The 18,090-nt window shown below is 40.2% G+C and overlaps 2 protein-coding genes across 2 annotated transcripts; one reads left to right on the top strand and one right to left on the bottom strand.

Moving 5' to 3' along the window:
- Positions 1 to 312: 312 nt before the first annotated feature.
- LOC111220850 (zinc finger protein 706-like) lies at positions 313 to 5,216 on the top strand. Its single transcript, XM_022744093.1, has 4 exons — positions 313 to 381; positions 2,593 to 2,743; positions 3,689 to 3,810; positions 4,019 to 5,216. The coding sequence occupies exons 2-3, from the start codon at positions 2,609 to 2,611 to the stop codon at positions 3,782 to 3,784; spliced, it is 231 nt and encodes a 76-aa protein (XP_022599814.1). The 5' UTR covers positions 313 to 381; positions 2,593 to 2,608; the 3' UTR covers positions 3,785 to 3,810; positions 4,019 to 5,216.
- Positions 4,808 to 17,251, bottom strand: bmp8a (bone morphogenetic protein 8a). The gene is made up of 7 exons (XM_022744091.1): positions 16,296 to 17,251; positions 9,931 to 10,123; positions 8,640 to 8,788; positions 8,361 to 8,540; positions 7,858 to 7,937; positions 6,571 to 6,681; positions 4,808 to 6,230 (listed from the first exon to the last, which is right to left on the bottom strand). The coding sequence occupies exons 1-7, from the start codon at positions 16,828 to 16,830 to the stop codon at positions 6,081 to 6,083; spliced, it is 1,398 nt and encodes a 465-aa protein (XP_022599812.1). The 5' UTR covers positions 16,831 to 17,251; the 3' UTR covers positions 4,808 to 6,080.
- Positions 17,252 to 18,090: the final 839 nt, after the last annotated feature.

The following is an 18,090-nucleotide window of genomic DNA, read 5'->3' as shown; positions in this document are numbered from 1 at the left end:
ACAGCCTTCATAATAAACCAATAAAATCACACTGATGACTGTTTTCAGTCCCATGAAAACACTGCACTAACTGGACCCTGAGGGCTGTTTCCTGCTCTGGCTGACACAGCGGATGAAGGGCAAGTATGAACACACATCACTTTCCTACTAACATAAAAGCATAACATAAACTCTCCAAATGTTTCTTAAATGAACAGAAAACACAAACAAACGGAGGGCATGAGCAGCGACCGCTGCTGCTGCTGTTAACACTGCAGTTCCTCCCCAGTCCCGCTGGGGGCGCTGTTCGCGTCACCGTCAGGATTTATGAGCCTTTGTAGTTTCCTCTGGTATTCAAAAAAGAAACCGACAAAAGAGCGAAGAGAGAGTAAAACGTCGAAGGTAAATCTGCCTGAAAAATCAATATATTCCTGACTATTTAACAGTTGTAACTCATTTCTGTGTTAGATAACAGCGGTTTGTGCTCGACAGTGTTTTCGTTATACCCCAACAACATTGTATTGCGTAGTAAATCGATCACATGTAATCTTAGCCTCATCAGCTAACAGTGTTAGCAAGGCGGCGCCGGTTGATGAGAGGCCTGTTTGGACGATGTTGATATTTTTATTTAACTTGTTTTATTTTTATCTTTTGAATGAGAAGGAACTTTATATTTGTGGCTACAGTTTAACATAATCGACTAATTACTTAATTATAGGTAATTGATAACAAATAGCTAAGTTATCCAGGTTATCTGCAAGTCTTAAAAACACACATTATACACACTAATTTCTGTTTTATCCTCAAAAAGACATTTTATTATATTAAAGTGTCATTTTATTTAGAGATGTCTGAAATACATTTTATAGCGCGCTGGTAGTGGTAATGTAAGTAATAATGTGTTTTAACTATGATATCGAGGCATGGCAGCATGTGGACCTTAAATAAATAGGTTGTTTCGTTTTATTAGTTAATCCATCAATTTACACATTTATTCCCTGCTGCTTGTCGAAGCCCAGGTCGTTTTTATTGATTAATTATTGATGTCAGGAATTGTCATGTACAGCAAATAAAAAAGTCAATAGGTTAACGCTTTTGTTAAATACTTGTAGGCAACTGGTTATTGGCAGTGAATCATGTATTAAATTTCACTCAATGCCAAGTTTAGGAGAACCCTGCAGAAAACCTGTTAAAGCTTCATAGGTGTAATGACTTAAAGAGAAGCGTCAACAGGGATAACGCACTAGTTTAAGTCGCTGTTGTGGTGTTGTGACCTGGCGAATTAAACCATTGGAAATGTAGGTTCATTTTTCGTAAAAACTTCCTGTGTTGTGGTGATATTGGTGATAAAACTAGTGCTCAGCAGCACCGTAAAAACAACGTTAATGTAAACTTTATCACAGTTCATTTTTCTTTCTGTATATCTTGGTAGTGGATGAACACTTTGAAAAGTCATCAGAAAATGATGTATAAGACAAACGATTTTAGTGAAATAAAGCCTGTAATGTTGTTACATCACTAACACTTTTCTAATACGAAACAGGCAGGTCTCTTTCACCACTCATTGCACTAAATTGGTGCATGATTAGATGAATAAATAAACCACATACTTTAAAGTATTTTAAAAGCTAATAACTGTTATCACCTCCCTGCTCCATTTTCTAAGGTCTTCAATTATTACAGTTACCATTTTTTCAGGTGCACACATGTCAAACTTATGCAACTGCTATATAAAGATTTTGTGTCTTTTTAAAATCTGTTTTGAGGACTTCCTTTTGGGTTTTAGGAAATTGTGCTTGTAAAAAGGTTTTTCTGGTGACTTTCCACTATTTCTTGGCATTTTACAGGTCAATAGTGAATTATGATTCGGGTCTATATTCTGTAAACAATTGTTACTTGTAGCACAAACTACATTCTCCAAAATTACTTGAATCAGTTGAATCAGTGCCTCTCAAAAAGTCTCAACAAAAACTGACCATATAATTATATGATTAAAGCATGATTTATTACAGGAGTGTTTTATTAGACTGTGTTAGGTCTGACTAACACAACACTAAGTGTACCTGCTAAACTGGCTGTTGAGTGTTTAACAAGATGACGTGTTTTAGACGTCAAACCATCAGGTATTCTGGTTGTTGTCTTTGCCTGGTTTTGTGCGTGTTTGTGTCAAAACAGGAAAAGCTTTTCACCAAACTGTTGCCACAAATGTGGAAGCACACTATAGTCTAAATGTGGATGAAGTTTTGTGTCGATTGACATGAGAGGAAAAAGCCAATAGTCATGTTCAGTTCATTCATTTTGAAGCCTTTATTACAGATAGAGAATAAATAATAGAGAGAGAACAAAGATTCCTGGTTGTGCTGGAACCGGTTCATGGTCGACGTCTTAGCTCCTCAGCCCCTTCATATTCAATCTGTTGTTGCATAATTGATATTAAGGTATTGGGTCCAAAAATTGGTCATTAATTGATGTCTTGACTAAAGTTGCAGGTCACAGTCCTGCCTGTTGCCCCCTTAAACATTTCTGCATTTCTCTCATTACATGAGAAAAACTTTGGCCATATTATTTGGACAGGAGGTTAATCTGTGGTCTCTCTCTTTAAACTTCCTGCAGGTCGAAGCTGAGGGCCATGGCTCGTGGGCAGCAGAAGATTCAGTCCCAGCAAAAGAACGCCAAGAAGGCAGCAGAGAAGAAGAAATCTCAGGGCGCCGACCAGAAGACCGCCGCTAAGGCTGCTCTGGTCCACACATGCCCTGTCTGCCGGGTGAGTACAACACTCTGCTGCAGCATGCTTACTCCTCTTTAGTCGTTGATTAGAGGTTTTTCTAGAGATGGACGGATGATACCAAAGCATGTTCCACTCCTTTGAAGTGCACTGTCAGTACATTGTGTCAAATGAGGATGTGCCTGATGTCTGATGCTTCAGATGTCTCTGGTGCTTCACTGAGTCAGAGTTTTGAAAGTTTTGCAGGTAAACTATGTGATGGGCACATTAATGGAATAAGAAGAGAATTATTGAGAAATATGGTCTCATACACCAGAAAGACATAAATATGACATTTCCACTTGATGCCAAAGTAATAAGTGAGTAATAATAAGAAATAATTTCTCTTGTATTATCATGCATTGTATCATGATGATAGACAAGTCCACAGTGGACACTTGGCTTTAACTACACTAACAAGGTACATTAATATTTAGTGTCTGCAAAAATATGTCAAATGTATTTATTCTTTTAATGTTCTTGAACCTTTATTGCACAAACCAGACTTAAACTATTGGTCAGTGTTGTGGTGCTCTGACCTGAGTCTTAAAGAGCTGCTTTATTTTTTCAAACCATCAGATGTCACTGTAGTTACTTTGTTTGAAGCCCCAAAGGCCTTCAGCCGCAGATCTCTTGGTTTCTCCACAGGAGAATCTCTTTAAGTTAGAGTAAATTTATTTCATCAAAATTACTTCATACTCAGTTTATCAGGTTTATGTATTTGATTTGCCAATTGATCATCAAGCAGTTTGAGCTTCTGCTGAAGTTAATTGCAAATAACTTTTAGGCACTGCTTACCTGTTGATTTCAACATGACTTAAGTTTGTTGTTGTTTTTTAAGTTTGTTGTTAGTCACTGCATGAAACATGAGTTTGAGTAGAGAGCAGAGTCTTGTTTCCATAAGATAAAATAAACTTAACACTTTGGTTCTCCTTTTTTTTTCAGACTCAGATGCCTGACCCCAAGACTTTCAAGCAGCACTTTGAGAGCAAACATCCCAAGTCCCCCATGCCTCCTGAGCTGGCAGATGTTCAGGCATAAAGGACTGCCGACTGGACTGAACCTGGGTAAGACCAACAGCACTCGTAGCACTGTGCTCACTGGAAGCTGCCGTTTGTAGTAAACATCTCAAAGTTTCTGAATTCTGCGTTCTTGTAGATCAGAGAGCAACCAAAATAATATTAGAAGCAACTAAGGGTATTTGTAAATTTAATTGGTCACTTAATATTTTTCAAACTATAACCCTAAAAAAACACCAAAACCTGTTACTTACAGATACACAATGACCATGGACTAAACGTTGAATTGCGGCGCCTGAAGGATGTTGATGACGAACACTGGGACCCGTCAGTATTCATGGACAGCGGGTTGGGATGGAAGGAGGGGGTGAATGTGTGTATGTGCTGTGTACATAATGTGTGTGTTTGTGTAAGAGAAAACTAATGATGGGGCAGTAGTACACCAGCAGCCCTTTTTTTATATTTATTATGTACAACTACCTTGCTATTCCAGATTTGGGGTTGGGGTTCCCAGAAAGCAGAACCAGCAAGTTTGCCTGCTAACACTGAATAAAATTAACTTGTGACTAATGATGGGGAGGGTTGACAAGACTGAAAAAGCTACAATGAGATGTTAAAACAATAGTTTTGAATGTGTGGCTAGCTAAAAGCTGGTTGTACTAAACACTGTGTCGTCCAGAGGAATAGATAGATGGCACATTCAAAGCCCCCACTATAGATTCATCACTCATCCACAGTAGACGTGGCACTGCTGTCAGGTTAAAACCTGTGAACTCCAGTCATTTTAATTTGGAGTTTTCATGAACATTGGCCTCTTAAAATGACAAAAATCTCATTGTGTGACTGCAGGATTGAACGTTGTTGGTGTTGAAATGCAGGATATTAGTTCAAGCCATTTTTGGAGATTCATGGTTATTGTCCGATGATAGCAACGGACTCTACAGCTTTGCCTCCTCTGTGCTGCTGCTCCACAGGTGTCCTCACTCAGTAACACCTTACAACAGTACCTCACGTTAGACCACACAGCAACTCTCATAGTATGTTGTTTTTTTTTTTCTTTCCCCGAAAAAATTCTTCTTCTACTACTCATTTTACCGTCGTCCTCCTCGGGCACCTTTCCCTAAATAATCTTGGCAATAATGTCTTTGTCCCACTTAAGTTAAACCAGGACAAGATTTGTTTTGAAAACCAAGCGCTAACTTTGTTCTCACACCCCTCTAACATACACAGTTCTGTGCTCATCGATGCTTTCAGCTATAGTTTTTAAAGAAAATCATAAGTCGCCCCCAAGGACTGAAAATTAGATTTAATCCAGTACCTGCCAAAAATATTTCTTCACTGTTCTTTTTGGTTCATATGTTCACTAGTAGGCAAAAATTTCATGAATTTACTCACTGTATTTTTTTTTTTTTTTTTTACCCTTTTCAATAAACTGAACAATGTATTTAATGTGACCGGTCTTCATCGACTTTGTACATGATGCTGCACTGTAACATTTTACTCTGGCACTGGTCTAAAATAGATTTACTATTATTCCAGAAATCTTTAAGGTGACACCAGAATGAAAGTTTCACATTTTGTTTTACATTAGTAAAATTTGGTTCACTTCAGTGGGGGAAGAGGACCAATTGAAACTTATTCGATTGGATTGATTGTTTACTTTCCCTCTGTCCATTTCATGCTACAATAAGTCAAGATAATGTAAATATTATTTTATTAATTGAATACATTTTAATAGTCTCTTCATATAAATTTGTGTTACAACAATAGTGCTGTCAATTTCCTTATAAAACAAACAAAAAAAACATACAGGCATCACTAATGGCTTGTTCTGCCATCCAATATCATTTGCCATTTTCATAATTGAAACCTGTCTGAAAACGCCATTGGTGATAAACTGGAGTCTATGGTTTGTTCCTGATGAGACAGGCATGAAAAGATCCAAGTTTGTAAGAAAAGTTCATGAAATTAAACATTTGTGCTCTTTAGAAGAAAATGTCCTCACATCTTGTGCTCCTAACTATTGCCTGTGGAGCTGACATTTCTGGTCACAGGTATTGACTCGACCAGCCGAGTGTTTGAACATGTAAATATCCACAGATTTGAGGGAAAAAAAAACAAAAAACGTTAAAGCCTCTGAGCAAAAAAGCCAATTTGGAAAATTTGATTAAAGACAGTTAAGTCAGTGATGCCACATGAGCCCAGATCAGATATCTGGTGCCTTTGTCATCCAACTTGTTTGCCAATGTTTAAGTATTCTGCAAAGTTCGTGTCTGGAAAAAAAATCATCCATGTACATTTTTCGTTTCGGACTCTTATCATAGACATCCACAGGTCTTAACCACCATGTTCCGATGCTTTTTGAGGATGACGTTGTTGTTGTCGTCATAGAAGAGGACGGAAATGGGGCTGAGCTTGGTGGGAGCGCAACACGCCTTAGGAACCTCATCGGGCTTCAGAAGGTGGACCTACAGTATAGAGTAAAAAAAATCTATTTAGGTATTTAACTTAAATTCTGTAGTAACCTTAACTAGATCATTTTCTTAAGTAAAAGTACCAATACAACAATGTAAAAATACTCTATTTTAAGTCCTTAAAATCCTACTTGTGTAAAAGTATACAAGTATTGTACTGTAATGTACGATAGTACCAGAGTCTTAAAGGTGACACATGAATACTGTACGTTTCTGTTTTAGCTGCTTTTTCTACTTCTACTTGTACACTTTCTAATGGAAAAGTCTGATCCTGTCCTGAGTGTTTCCAGGATGAAGCAACAGTGTCACATGGGTGTGTCATCACTGTACTGACCACTTGCTGGATGAGGGCGTGGTTGGTGGCGTTCATGCAGGAGCCCAGAGGGTAAAAACACTCTCCATCACAGTAGTAGGCTGAATATCCAGTTGGGGCCAAAACCCAGTCCTGAGCAAAGCAACAGGCATGAAAATTATCCACAGTTCTTATCTTATGTATCACAGTAAAATCTATTCAATGGCAATAAACCATTTACATTTACAATAAAAGCAATTCATTAAATGTACTAGTTATATAAAAACAGGTGAGCACACACTTCCATGTTCAGAAATGTGATTGTAAAAACTATAATTGGTCATGATGAATAATATAAAAATGTCACAGTATAGTAAGGCATAAAAACTTAATAGTATAGTAAAGGATTAAAATGTCATAGTATAGTATGTCATAAAAAAGACTAGGTCAAACCTAGTATATGTCTGGACTACCTATAATCAAATCCTGATGTTCATCATCTGACAAAATCACTAAACACAAATGAAAGACAAAGACTGAGCTGTGATTTCAGCTGGGTTTACTTATAAACACTCAGAGAGTAAGTTAGGAGAGACAGACTATCATTCTTCTTTCTTTTTTTTTTTTTAAAGTTATTTTTTCTCAGCAAGAGGGCCACAGGCCGGACTCGAACCGGTGCTGCAGGGGGAAATACCTTGACACACATCATATTTCTTATTTTTTCCCCTCACACAGAGCACAGCCTTCATCTGGGTCTTTACTTTTAACTCCAGAACGTAACAGACTTTTGTTAGAGGCAGGTCTTCATGTCTAACTCCCTCTGTTTGATATGTAGAGTTGGTCATTGTCGTTAGTACGAAGCCTCGTTACTGATGACTTCTCCCTCTCTCTGCTCAGCGTGTCTTATGTTTAGTTATTCCTCTGCCTTCTTTAGTAATGATACATGTAATGAAAGTAGTTTATTTGCTGTAATGGAGGCGAGGCTCGGTGTATTGGAAGCCCCCTTCTTCCTTGCAGTTCCCGAGCAGCCTGGAAACCAGAGTGTCTCGGTGGACTGCGGCTCGCCAATCAGCTGAGCAGTGGTGGAAATATCATCACTTAGTCAGTTGGTCATTCAGTCAAGTCAGGGACATTTGCAATTATAGGGCTGGCCCCGCATTTGCGGTCCAGCCAAAAAATCAACTTGGGGACCCAGCATATTTTTCTGCTCTTAAAAAGCTTCAACAATGATAATGAACTTTAACTTAAGGAGTAAATGGACCTGAATAAAAACCTGACTCTAATGTAAATCAAGAATCAAAGCAGTTGAGTAGAGAATAAAGATCTGACCTTCCATCCCAGGTCACTGAAGCTGACGTAGAGTTCATGTTTTTTACAGGGTTGACCTCCGTTGTTTGCAGGACTCCGATCTGAACCAGGAAGAAAAACATTTATTGAGATCAAAGTCAATGAATTAGTTTAATGAGAATGAGGATAGAATGATATTTTCTAATAATTCAAACTTTCATTCATGAATCCTTTTACTTTGAAAAGGTGATCAAAGGGAAAATGATTTGCAGGACATTAACCTTTAACACTACAATTTCTACATTTTAAGGCTTTTCATTGATAATCAATACATTAATAGGTTGAGTTCTACATAATAAAAAAAAAACTATGTAGTTCATTAATTTGAGTAATTTCTTAACAGGTATTTAAAGATGAACTAATGATTGATAGTTAAATTAATTTGAAATCTCATGACTAAGAAAAAAAAGGTGAATGTTTGAGTGTAGTGAAGTAAAATTAAAGCATCAGAGCCAGAGCTCTAATCCCACAATGTGGAACCTCACTATGGATGCTGGGGACAGGGAGGTCGTATTTGGGTTTCTTCTTGCGGGGGTGAGGCTTGACAGCTCGCGGCGGCCGACAAGGGACCTGGCTCTCCCTGAAGAAGGTCACCATGAAGGGCTGTTTGGAGCGAGGACCCCTGCGACCCACCAACCCAATCCAGCCTGCAGACAGTGAGCGGTCTGGAAAGGAAGTTTTTAACATAAGGAAATAAACCATTTCAAATGAGCTTTATGTTAATCAATAAAACCAGTTAAGGGTTATATTGGTGCTGCACCCACCCTCCTCAGTCTCCACATAGAGACGGATGCCCAGGTTGCTGCGGGGGTGGAGGAGCCAGTGGTTGGAGGCAGAGGTGACATCGAAGGCCAGCCAGCCCTCCTGCCCTGCAGGCACAGACTGCATGTCCAGCAGCACCAGCTCTGGCTCTCTGGGGGGAAAAAGATCAAAGTAAAAATGATTCACTTCACTGGTCATGATGAATAATGCATTAGCTTTGGCAATGTCAGAATAGTAGTAGTTTATCCTATTATTTGATTTGTACATTTAATAGGATGTTAAAATCAAAGCTTGTTTGCATGGATGGTTCTCTGGGATGAGAGTAACTTTTTTAAGCTCTCAGACGTCAAAGATCAGGCTCAGCTACAGATCACAGCACCTTTTGGGTGTTTGCTTTGCACAAGTATACAATATAAGGATAAATATTCACAAAGACAGGGCGTAAACCCTGTTAATCTGTTGCGATGATACTCTTAATTACATTACCAGTGTACGTCTGGTCAGATATGAAGCTATTTCCAAATAATACATAAAACATTATGTGGTTTTATTTTAACAGCTACCAAAACATGTTGATGTTCAGCAGGTGTAATGTTTTCCATCTTAGTTTAGTGTGATAACTATTGCTAATTAGCACTAAACACAAAGTAAAGCTAAGGCTGATGGGATTGTCATTCATTTTGTACCAGGTGTCATGATGGTGGTCCTCAATGAAAAGTCAGTTCATACAGTTCATCCTTTGTGTGAAACCAAATTTCCTAGAAATCCATTTAATAGTTCAATCAAAACAATAGATGTCGACATCACCAGAGAAAAAGTGAGGAGAATCATCATCCTCTACAGACCTTTAACATCTGTAGAAAGTGAATGAGACATTTGGTCTGGACCAAAGTGGTGGTCCAACTGTCAAACAATAAAACAACACAATCACGTACTGAAGTAGTAAGTGGCCGTCTACAACAGTGAAACGAAGGTTAAATCTGCCATCTGGATGAATAAAAAGTTTTGCTTTTGCTAGCTGATCTTTTCCAAAGACTTATTGTGAGTAATTCTAAAGCTGCTGTGGGATCAGTGGCAGAATTATACAAGTACCAAGGTTTGTTTGTCAGTAAATAAAGACGAGGGTGGCACCATGATGACAATGAAGTGTTTAAAAGGTAGAGGTGTTTTGGTGTCTTTATCAAAAGTCCCCAAGTAAAGACAGTGATCATATAAATTTGAGGGAAAGTTCCAGTTCAGACAAAACATCTGATAACTTTAGAACAAAAACAGAGGGAAAGAAAAAGTTTGAACCTGTGTCGGTTCTCTCGCTGGATCTCGTAGACGGAGATGTGCAGTGTGCGGTTTGCCCTCTGGCCCATGGTCAGGGTCTTATAGATACGGAACTCTGCTGCTGTCACTGTCTCACCCTGAGGGAGGGGGGTCAGGTCGAAACGAAACTCCTTCCAGTACGGACGAGGCTGCAGGAGGTCGCGCTCCTGCTCCACTGCAGCGACACAAAGACACAGATGAGATGTATGTTTCAGACAAGCAGTGCCTCAGTCATTCCCAAATATATAACAGACAACAAATATGAACACAAGGTTTTCCTCACATGAAGGTTTCTGTTAATAGATTGACAGATGTTTGAATTTGTCTAAAAGCTTTCAAAATAAAAGGAATTTTACCTTTTAAACTGACATCAGAGCCTGTACTTTTGAATTTTTTAAAGCTATGAAAGACAATTAATAGTCAAAGTTTCTTGAATATTAGAGGAAGCACTGACATTTTATTTTCAGGATAAACTTGGAAGCACCTCATGGAGGCACTGGAAGTATTTAAGACTCAATCTCACCTCGCTGGATGCTCAACTCGTTAACAACTTTTTATGCTGTTGTGTTGTTAAACATAATAAAGCATCAGATTTTTTTCAGCTATCAAAAGCAGTGGAGTAAAAAGTTCAACATTTCTCTCTGAAACAGCAAAATATAAAGTGGCATAAAATGGAAATACTTGAAGGAACACTTCAACATTTAGTGAAAAACACTCACTCACTTTCTTGTTGAGAGTCAGGTGAGAACGTTGATGCAACTCTTCCATCTGTATGTTAAATACTAACTAACTAGCTTAGCATAAAGACTGGAAACAGCTAGCCTAGCTCTGTCCAAAGGTAACAATCCATCTACCAACAACTTTTAAAAAGGGACTCTACGGAATTTCCTTTTAAACAACATACTCCCCAAAAACAGTGTGCATCCTTCAGGTGTAACAAACATGAATACATTTTGTTTGTCATAAAACTACAAAACTGATTTTTCTTAAATATTTGAATTTGATATATATTTACCAAAACGTTGAACAATTTTTAAGTAAAAGCACAAAATTGGTTCAGTTTTCCAAATCTGTCTTTATACAATAGTCAGGGGAATATATGAACAGTGACAGAGGTTCTAGTTCTCCTGATTCAGTGGAAGTGAGTGAGGACAAAATCCAGTCCTTTGATCTGTGCCGAAATGTATAGAAATGTTTATCTAAAGCCAATATATATGAGCAGTTTGAGTTAATAAAATCAAGTGAATATCTTCAAAAGTAGGTAAGAAAAAGCCTGAAACTTTGGAAGATTTCCACTTAAACTGACTAATGTGGAAGGCTGAAGCTTTTATATCGTCTCTACAATCAGATTTGACCTGTTTCAGTGTTCACATTGACTTGAACGCATCCTTTACTACAGTGTGACCAAGACCTCGTCACTGATTACGGATGGCACATGGGTAAAGAGGACACTCAGTAATACACACTCAAATGGTCACCCAGACACATAATTCCCCTCTGTCCTTGTGGTGAGTGCACGCAACACCACAATCAAAACTTTCCACACATCCCCTGCAGTACAATATATGACCACAGAAACACACCACACCACAGGTTAATCAATTCAGGTCAATATATTCATACTCATCTCATTCAACCAAAGTGTCGCCACAACTGATGTTCCTCTCCTCCACAGTCTCTGGGTCTGAAACAGAGCAGCTGCAAAGTGCTTCCTTAAGTAGAAGCAGCAGCTACCTGCACAGGTGTGCTGATGGCAGATGAAACCATGTTTTACTGGGTCATGGGTCGTTTTACTGAATTAAGGGATTTATTGAAGTTATTGAACTGGGAAATTGTGTTTCTGTTAATAAATTGTATTTGTGAAACATGAAAACTTACACTGAAATTGCATACTGTGAGAAAAGAATGATAATTGATGTTATTAGATTTCGGTTGGTCCAGGGGGAGGGGCTTAGCAGTTACAAGCCTCTGGCTTTCGACTAGTCCAAGACTCTGAGGGTGGCTGTGAGCCAGACAGGTGACTTTTGCAAGGTGTAGATCATTTCGGTTGTTTTGTTTTGTTGTGGATGTCCATGTTTTTTTTTCTCACTATTTTTGTAAATAAAAGCACGGAACTTCAATCTACTCAAGCCAGACTCACAGAATCACTTTATTTAGTTTCTTTCCACCGCTGTAGGAGGAGTATATCCCAACTCCTCAGCTCAGTTTTAACATGTTAGGTACAAAGTTGTTCTCATAAAAGATAAAACATGGCGCTTTGAATCCTGAAGCCTGAAGAGTGGAAAAAAAAAATTCTCTTCCAACTTTTACTACGCACCAGTTCTGTTCTTTATTTACCCAGAGAGGATTTATGAGGCGTGTACGCTCTTTTTCACCAACAATCCTACATCACACTCACGCTCCACTGAGCAGGATAAACGTGAAGTGCCTTGCTAAAGGGCACATCAACAGGAGCTGCTGAGAGAGCGGAGATCATGTCAAGTGTTCTCAGCTTTTGATCCAAACCAACAGAAGCAAAACCAAACAAACACTGAGTGAAACACATCGATGTGAACGTCCTGTTAACAAACAATGTGTAAATGAGGCGGTGAGCAGGCGAACACACGCCCTCCTACACATGAAACTGAAACACTAGGACAGTGTGTGTGTCCTTGTGGAACCCCACAGGGACACGAAACAGCTCTGGTCAGTGGGGTTTGGCGCACACACACACACACACACACACACACACACATACACAATGAATACATGGTAAATAGAGATACTAAAGACAGGACACCCCTGATGGGTTGGGTGTGCTCATATCAGCGCACACACACACACACACACACTGCAGTAATTAGAGACACTTAGTGCCCTGAACCACAGCAGCTGCTCAGCACACACACCATAATTGCAGCCCTGCCTGGTATTTTTAGAGTCGCTCCCTCCACAGCAGTATTTTCATCTCGCTTCGGACCGTTTGCTTTTTTTTTCAGTGTGTTTCAGTGGGGCCTTTAATTCTAACCAGCTGTGTCTTCCCATTACATATGCGTAGGAACACACACCCATAGCTGTTGGATTCAACGTACATGAACGACACACACTGATTAGATTAGTTATGGGAATAGAAACTAAATATACCATCTCATCTCTGCAGTGGATCGGGTCACATTTTCAAAAGCATCATTGAGTAAGAAAAGTAGAATATGTTTAATGACTGTAATTCTCTGTTGCATGTGAGTCGTGCAAATACACAATTAGATCCTTCTTTGTGATGTCCTCTACGTCTGTGTGAAGTCTCCAGCTACACTTTTGTCTAAAATGCATTTAGATGACGTTTGAAGGGTTTTACCACAAAACACCAGCTTCACTGTGTGAAAGGAAACACTGGCTGTGACTGACCGAGGGTCACTATTAAAGGCATGAGTCACTTTGAGTCACCTTTGTTTACAAAATCCCTTTGGAGGCTTGGAGGATGAGACGCTGAGATTCTGCAGCGCTGACTGATAAATTTCAGGGTGTGTTTTCTCCTCCATAACAGAGACCAAGTTTGAAAAGGAAACCTTTCATTTGATGGGAGTTCATTAAAGACCCCGGGTAGAGAGATGGGGGTGGGGGGTGGGGGGGGTGGGGGGTGGGGGAGGGGTGATGTTTCCCACGGTAAACTGGGCTCAGATCACATCCCCATTCCAGAGAAGCTGGAGGAAGGAAGCCATCGAGACGAGGATGTTTAATTTTTATGCTCTGACAGATAGGCATCAGTCAGGCTGCTGTGTGGTTTTAACAGAGGCACAAACACTCACACAACGTCTGGGTGGCAACATTTAACAGTATTTCTTCTATATTTAGAGATGCAATAAATAATAGTTATTGTGCTGTTTATTTTTTGATTAATCAATCAATTGTTTTGTCATCACGACATCCCAGAGGCTTCAAAACGCTTTTTTTTGTTTAACACAACCCAAAGATATTAAGTTTATTTTCATATATGACAAAAAAAGAGGAATCTTTATATTTTAGAAGCAGGGACCAGAACATTTCTTGCATTTCATGGCTTGAAAAATGATTAAAATCATTATTACATTATTAATAAATAAATGGACTAATTGTTTCAGCTGCCTATATATTTTGCCTAAAGATTCCCTGGTTGGAAGTTTAACCAATTATGTCCAGTTCCACGTCACTAAAAGTCACCTAATATAGACAGTACACCATATTGATAAACACTATTATGAAATGTGTTTTATCCTTTTTAGTCTTATTTCTCAGGATGAACATCCACAACAAGATCAATTTTCTAATCACATTTTGAACCTCGTAAAGCTCAACAATCAATCACTGTCCTTCATTAAACATTGAAGCAGAGTGGTCTCAGAGCAGATTTAGCTGAGTGCAGTTTGTCTGTAGCAGCAGGAATGAACCTCGGCTGGTGGATTTAGGAATGCTGGTCTGAAATGGAAACCTACCACTACAGTTCAGCCGTACTGACATTGGTTTTAATTCTCTCTCTCTGGGGGTAAATGTTTGTGGAAATTTGCACAGCAAAAAAACTAAAATGGCAGCACTGACATGTCACTGTCAGTGTCATCAAGTTCACACAGTGTAATTTCATCTCCTCACAGTTTACATTTTGTTGCCAAACCGCGAAGTCAAAAACTGCTCTGTCATTCAGAACTGATGATAAAAATGTTCTCGAGACAAAGTTAAGTTGCTGAGCCAAGAGTTAGATGACAAGATTGATACCGCTCTCATGACTGGTTAGCTTAGCTTAGCACAAAGCAGCAGGCTCTGTCCAAAGGAGATAAAATGAACCCTAACCTCTAAATGTCACCCATTATAGCTCATTTGCTTCATTAGGTAAAACTGACAAATTTATGACTGTTTCTCCAGGAAGTCACTGCACCCGCCCAAGAAAAGTCAAGGCCATTGTTGAAGTCTGTTTCCCCCTAACCTGAACCTGAACCTGAACCAGAACCAGAACCTGAACCTGAACCTGAACCTGAAACTGAACCTGAACCTGAACCTGAACCTGAACCTGAACCTGACAGGAAACACAACTGAGGAAACAGACTTTGTCTGACATGACACAACACCATAACTTCCATAATTTCATGTATGTGCAGATTAAACCAGTGCTCTTCACTCTTTTTTTCCATGGGGGCCAAACTGTCAGACAGTCAACAGCAGCAGAGCCACGTTTACTGTGAAACACTGAAAACTACATAGTTTTGATGCATGGTTTGAAAATGTTATTCTGCATGAAATCAGACCAGTTTTAGTGGCATATTAAACATAAATAATTGGATCCATGACGCAGAAAAAAATATTTCCTGAAATGTCCTACACTCACTTTTCTTTTTCACTCGGACCACCTCCGGTCAAGTGAGACATCGATAACAAGATCAAAGTCAAACCAGCAGCTTTTGGACTTAATAGCGATTCTCCTCCTGCCCTCACAGTACAGCTGCTGAAAATCAAAATGCATCCCAGCACTTGGATAATTTCCTCAAATTCAAACTCATAAAAACCTTCTGACTCTTACCATGTGAAATATCAACTGTACAACCAAGAGGAAGAAGACTGTGGGTGCTATCACTGCCAAATTTGGACCGTCTGATTGTTTTCTTACTTTTAGACTAGTTGAGTAGTTTAAATTCAAATATCTGGTATAATAATATCTAGATTTTTGGGGTGACTATTGCTCTAATTTGCCCTAAGACTGCACATTACAATTCATTAGTCAATCTGAATAGGAATCGAAACATTTCAGCAAATGTATTGGAATAAGGAAAAGTGGATTTTCCATATTTACAGTAGAATTTGATGTACTTTTTTTCTCCAAAAGGAAAGCCAATGACTTAAAAACAATTAAAAGATTTTATAGAACGCATTAACAGCTAGCTATGCTATGCTTATGCTATGGTAAGCTAAACATCTGCTGGATCCAGCTTCATATCAAATAAACAGACATGAGGCTGATATCAATCTTTTCATCTGACTCCAAACAAGAAAGCAAATCAGTGTATTTCCCAAATCGTCGATGGTAGTGTGTGACATCCTTTTGTGCTTTTATTTTGGTGAAATCTTTGCTCCTATTATTTTTTTCCTCATCAGACACCTGACTGATGCATTATGAGTTTCTGTAGCTGGCTCTGGTTTTCTCTACTCGTGTTAACCACCCAGTTTTTTACTCTTCCAAACTCACTACATCACTCTCTGTTTGCCTCAGGCTTCTTATCCTGGATCACCGACCCATTGCCATGTGAACTAACTGCTCAACCAGCAGAGTAGGGATTTCTGCCACAGGTTCACCTACTTCCAAGCTACATGGACAGAGAAAAAGGCCTGAGGAAGTTACTACTCACCCAGGTTGACGAAGCTCATCACGGTGTCGGCCTCGCTGACCACCGTCCCCAGCGGCGGAGTGTGTGTGCTGAGGGTTGGCAGGGCGGCGTGGTTGACCTGAGCCAACCTTTCTGCCCCTCCAAACTTCCCCATGCCAGGCCCGTTAACGATTATTTCATTCCCTTCATCCTCCCCATCAGCTGACATGGCGTGGTAGAGGTCCAGCATGAAGAGCGGTGCAGAGGAGGGGGGTCGTAGGGGCGGGTGGGGTCTGGGTCGTCCAGGCAGACCCAGGATGGACAGGATCTCCTTCTGCATCTCCTTCTTCTCGCGGCCGCTGAGCCGCCTGAAGCTGGAGTGGACCACAGCCTCAGCCTGCTGGCTCCACAGGGAGAGGAAGAGCAGGAGGAGCAGGGGCAGGAGGAGCAGGGTCCTGGGGTGGAGGAGAGGCCAGTGGGGTCCGGAGGTGGATCTGGTCTGCTGCTGAAGGAAGAGGTGCTGCTGTTTCCTCTTGGTGCAAACGCAAGGGAAGCTGTAGGAGACGTCTGAGGCCATGGCTGCGGTTAACTCTGGTTTCTTCTTCTCTGCTGGTGAATCAAAGTTTTTACTCACAAACTTTATTCAGGCTGTATTTCCTCCAGTGAATCCAGGCGGGCAAACACAGTGTCCCCTACTTGGTCCAGTTTGTCCCCAGACTGCTTCAGAGGCACCACAGACAAATGCAGCGTTGATTTATGCCTGATGTGTTTAGAAGAGAGCTGGGATGTGTTTACTGCCTTTAACTGCCTGTTTACTCTCCCTCCCCCCTTTGCTTTCCTCTCTCCCTCTTTCTTTCTCTAATCTAGAAGAAAAAAAAAAACTCCTCACGCTCTGATCTCTCTCACCTCTCAGCTGTGCAGCAGCAGAAACAGAGATAATGAGAGTGAGGGCATAATGATACTTCTTTTTTTTTTTTTTTGCTGTGTTTTGAATATAGACAAACAATGCCCCTGCGGAGGATCAGTCTGCGCTTTGAAGTTGTAAACTTGGAGGATGGAAAGCAGTTTCAGTGACGAGCAGGTGCTGCAGCTGTGTCATCAGGTTTCCCCTGAGTCTCCCTCGACCTCACAGAGAAACGAAGACGTTCACACCTGCAGTGAGTCAACGCTCATTCAGATACCTCACGAGGATCTGAGCAGCAATCACTGCTGGAAGCTTTTATCCAGTCATCCTTGAGTACTTATTCATCCATTCAAGACCGCTCCCCACCCACACGTCTCTGGGGCTCCAGATGTCTTAATCCAATTTATAAAAACGATAACTCCAGGAAATTGTTTCCTGATTGTAATCCTCGAAGGGTTTCCTTCACAGCTAAAATCTGTGGCAGCCGATGGACACACACTCAGCTGAAGCTGTGCAGCAGAGAGTGTGTCCTGTGTATGAAGCTTTCAGTGTGCAACAGTTGTTCATAACCAGGAGGGAGTTTCCCTCCTAGCCTCCGCCTTCTCCTCCTCTTTCAAGTCTTTAAACTTCTCTCTCCTGCTCACATCTCATCATCACCCCTCCCAGCGGTCTCTCTGGGAGACCTCATCTCTCCCTCCTTACCTCCACCCTTTCTATCTTTTCATCTTCTCATGACTGCTTCCTTTCATAGCTACTCAACGTTGAGTCTCAGGCGGCTCGGCGGGAAACATGTCAAGTGGCCTGATGCCTTGTTAAATGCTGAAATTTCTCACAACCAGTGTGAAGTTTTCACAGGATTGAATGTCTTTACTAATGTTACAGTGTATGGAGCCCCCAGCGCAACTAAAGGCAGTAAAGAGTTATCAGACAAAC

The sequence above is a fragment of the Seriola dumerili genome, unplaced genomic scaffold, assembly GCF_002260705.1.
Source record: "Seriola dumerili isolate Sdu_G_001 unplaced genomic scaffold, Sdu_1.0 BDQW01000078.1, whole genome shotgun sequence".
Taxonomy (NCBI): Eukaryota; Metazoa; Chordata; class Actinopteri; order Carangiformes; family Carangidae; genus Seriola; species Seriola dumerili.
This window is presented reverse-complemented; position numbering and strand designations above follow the sequence as displayed.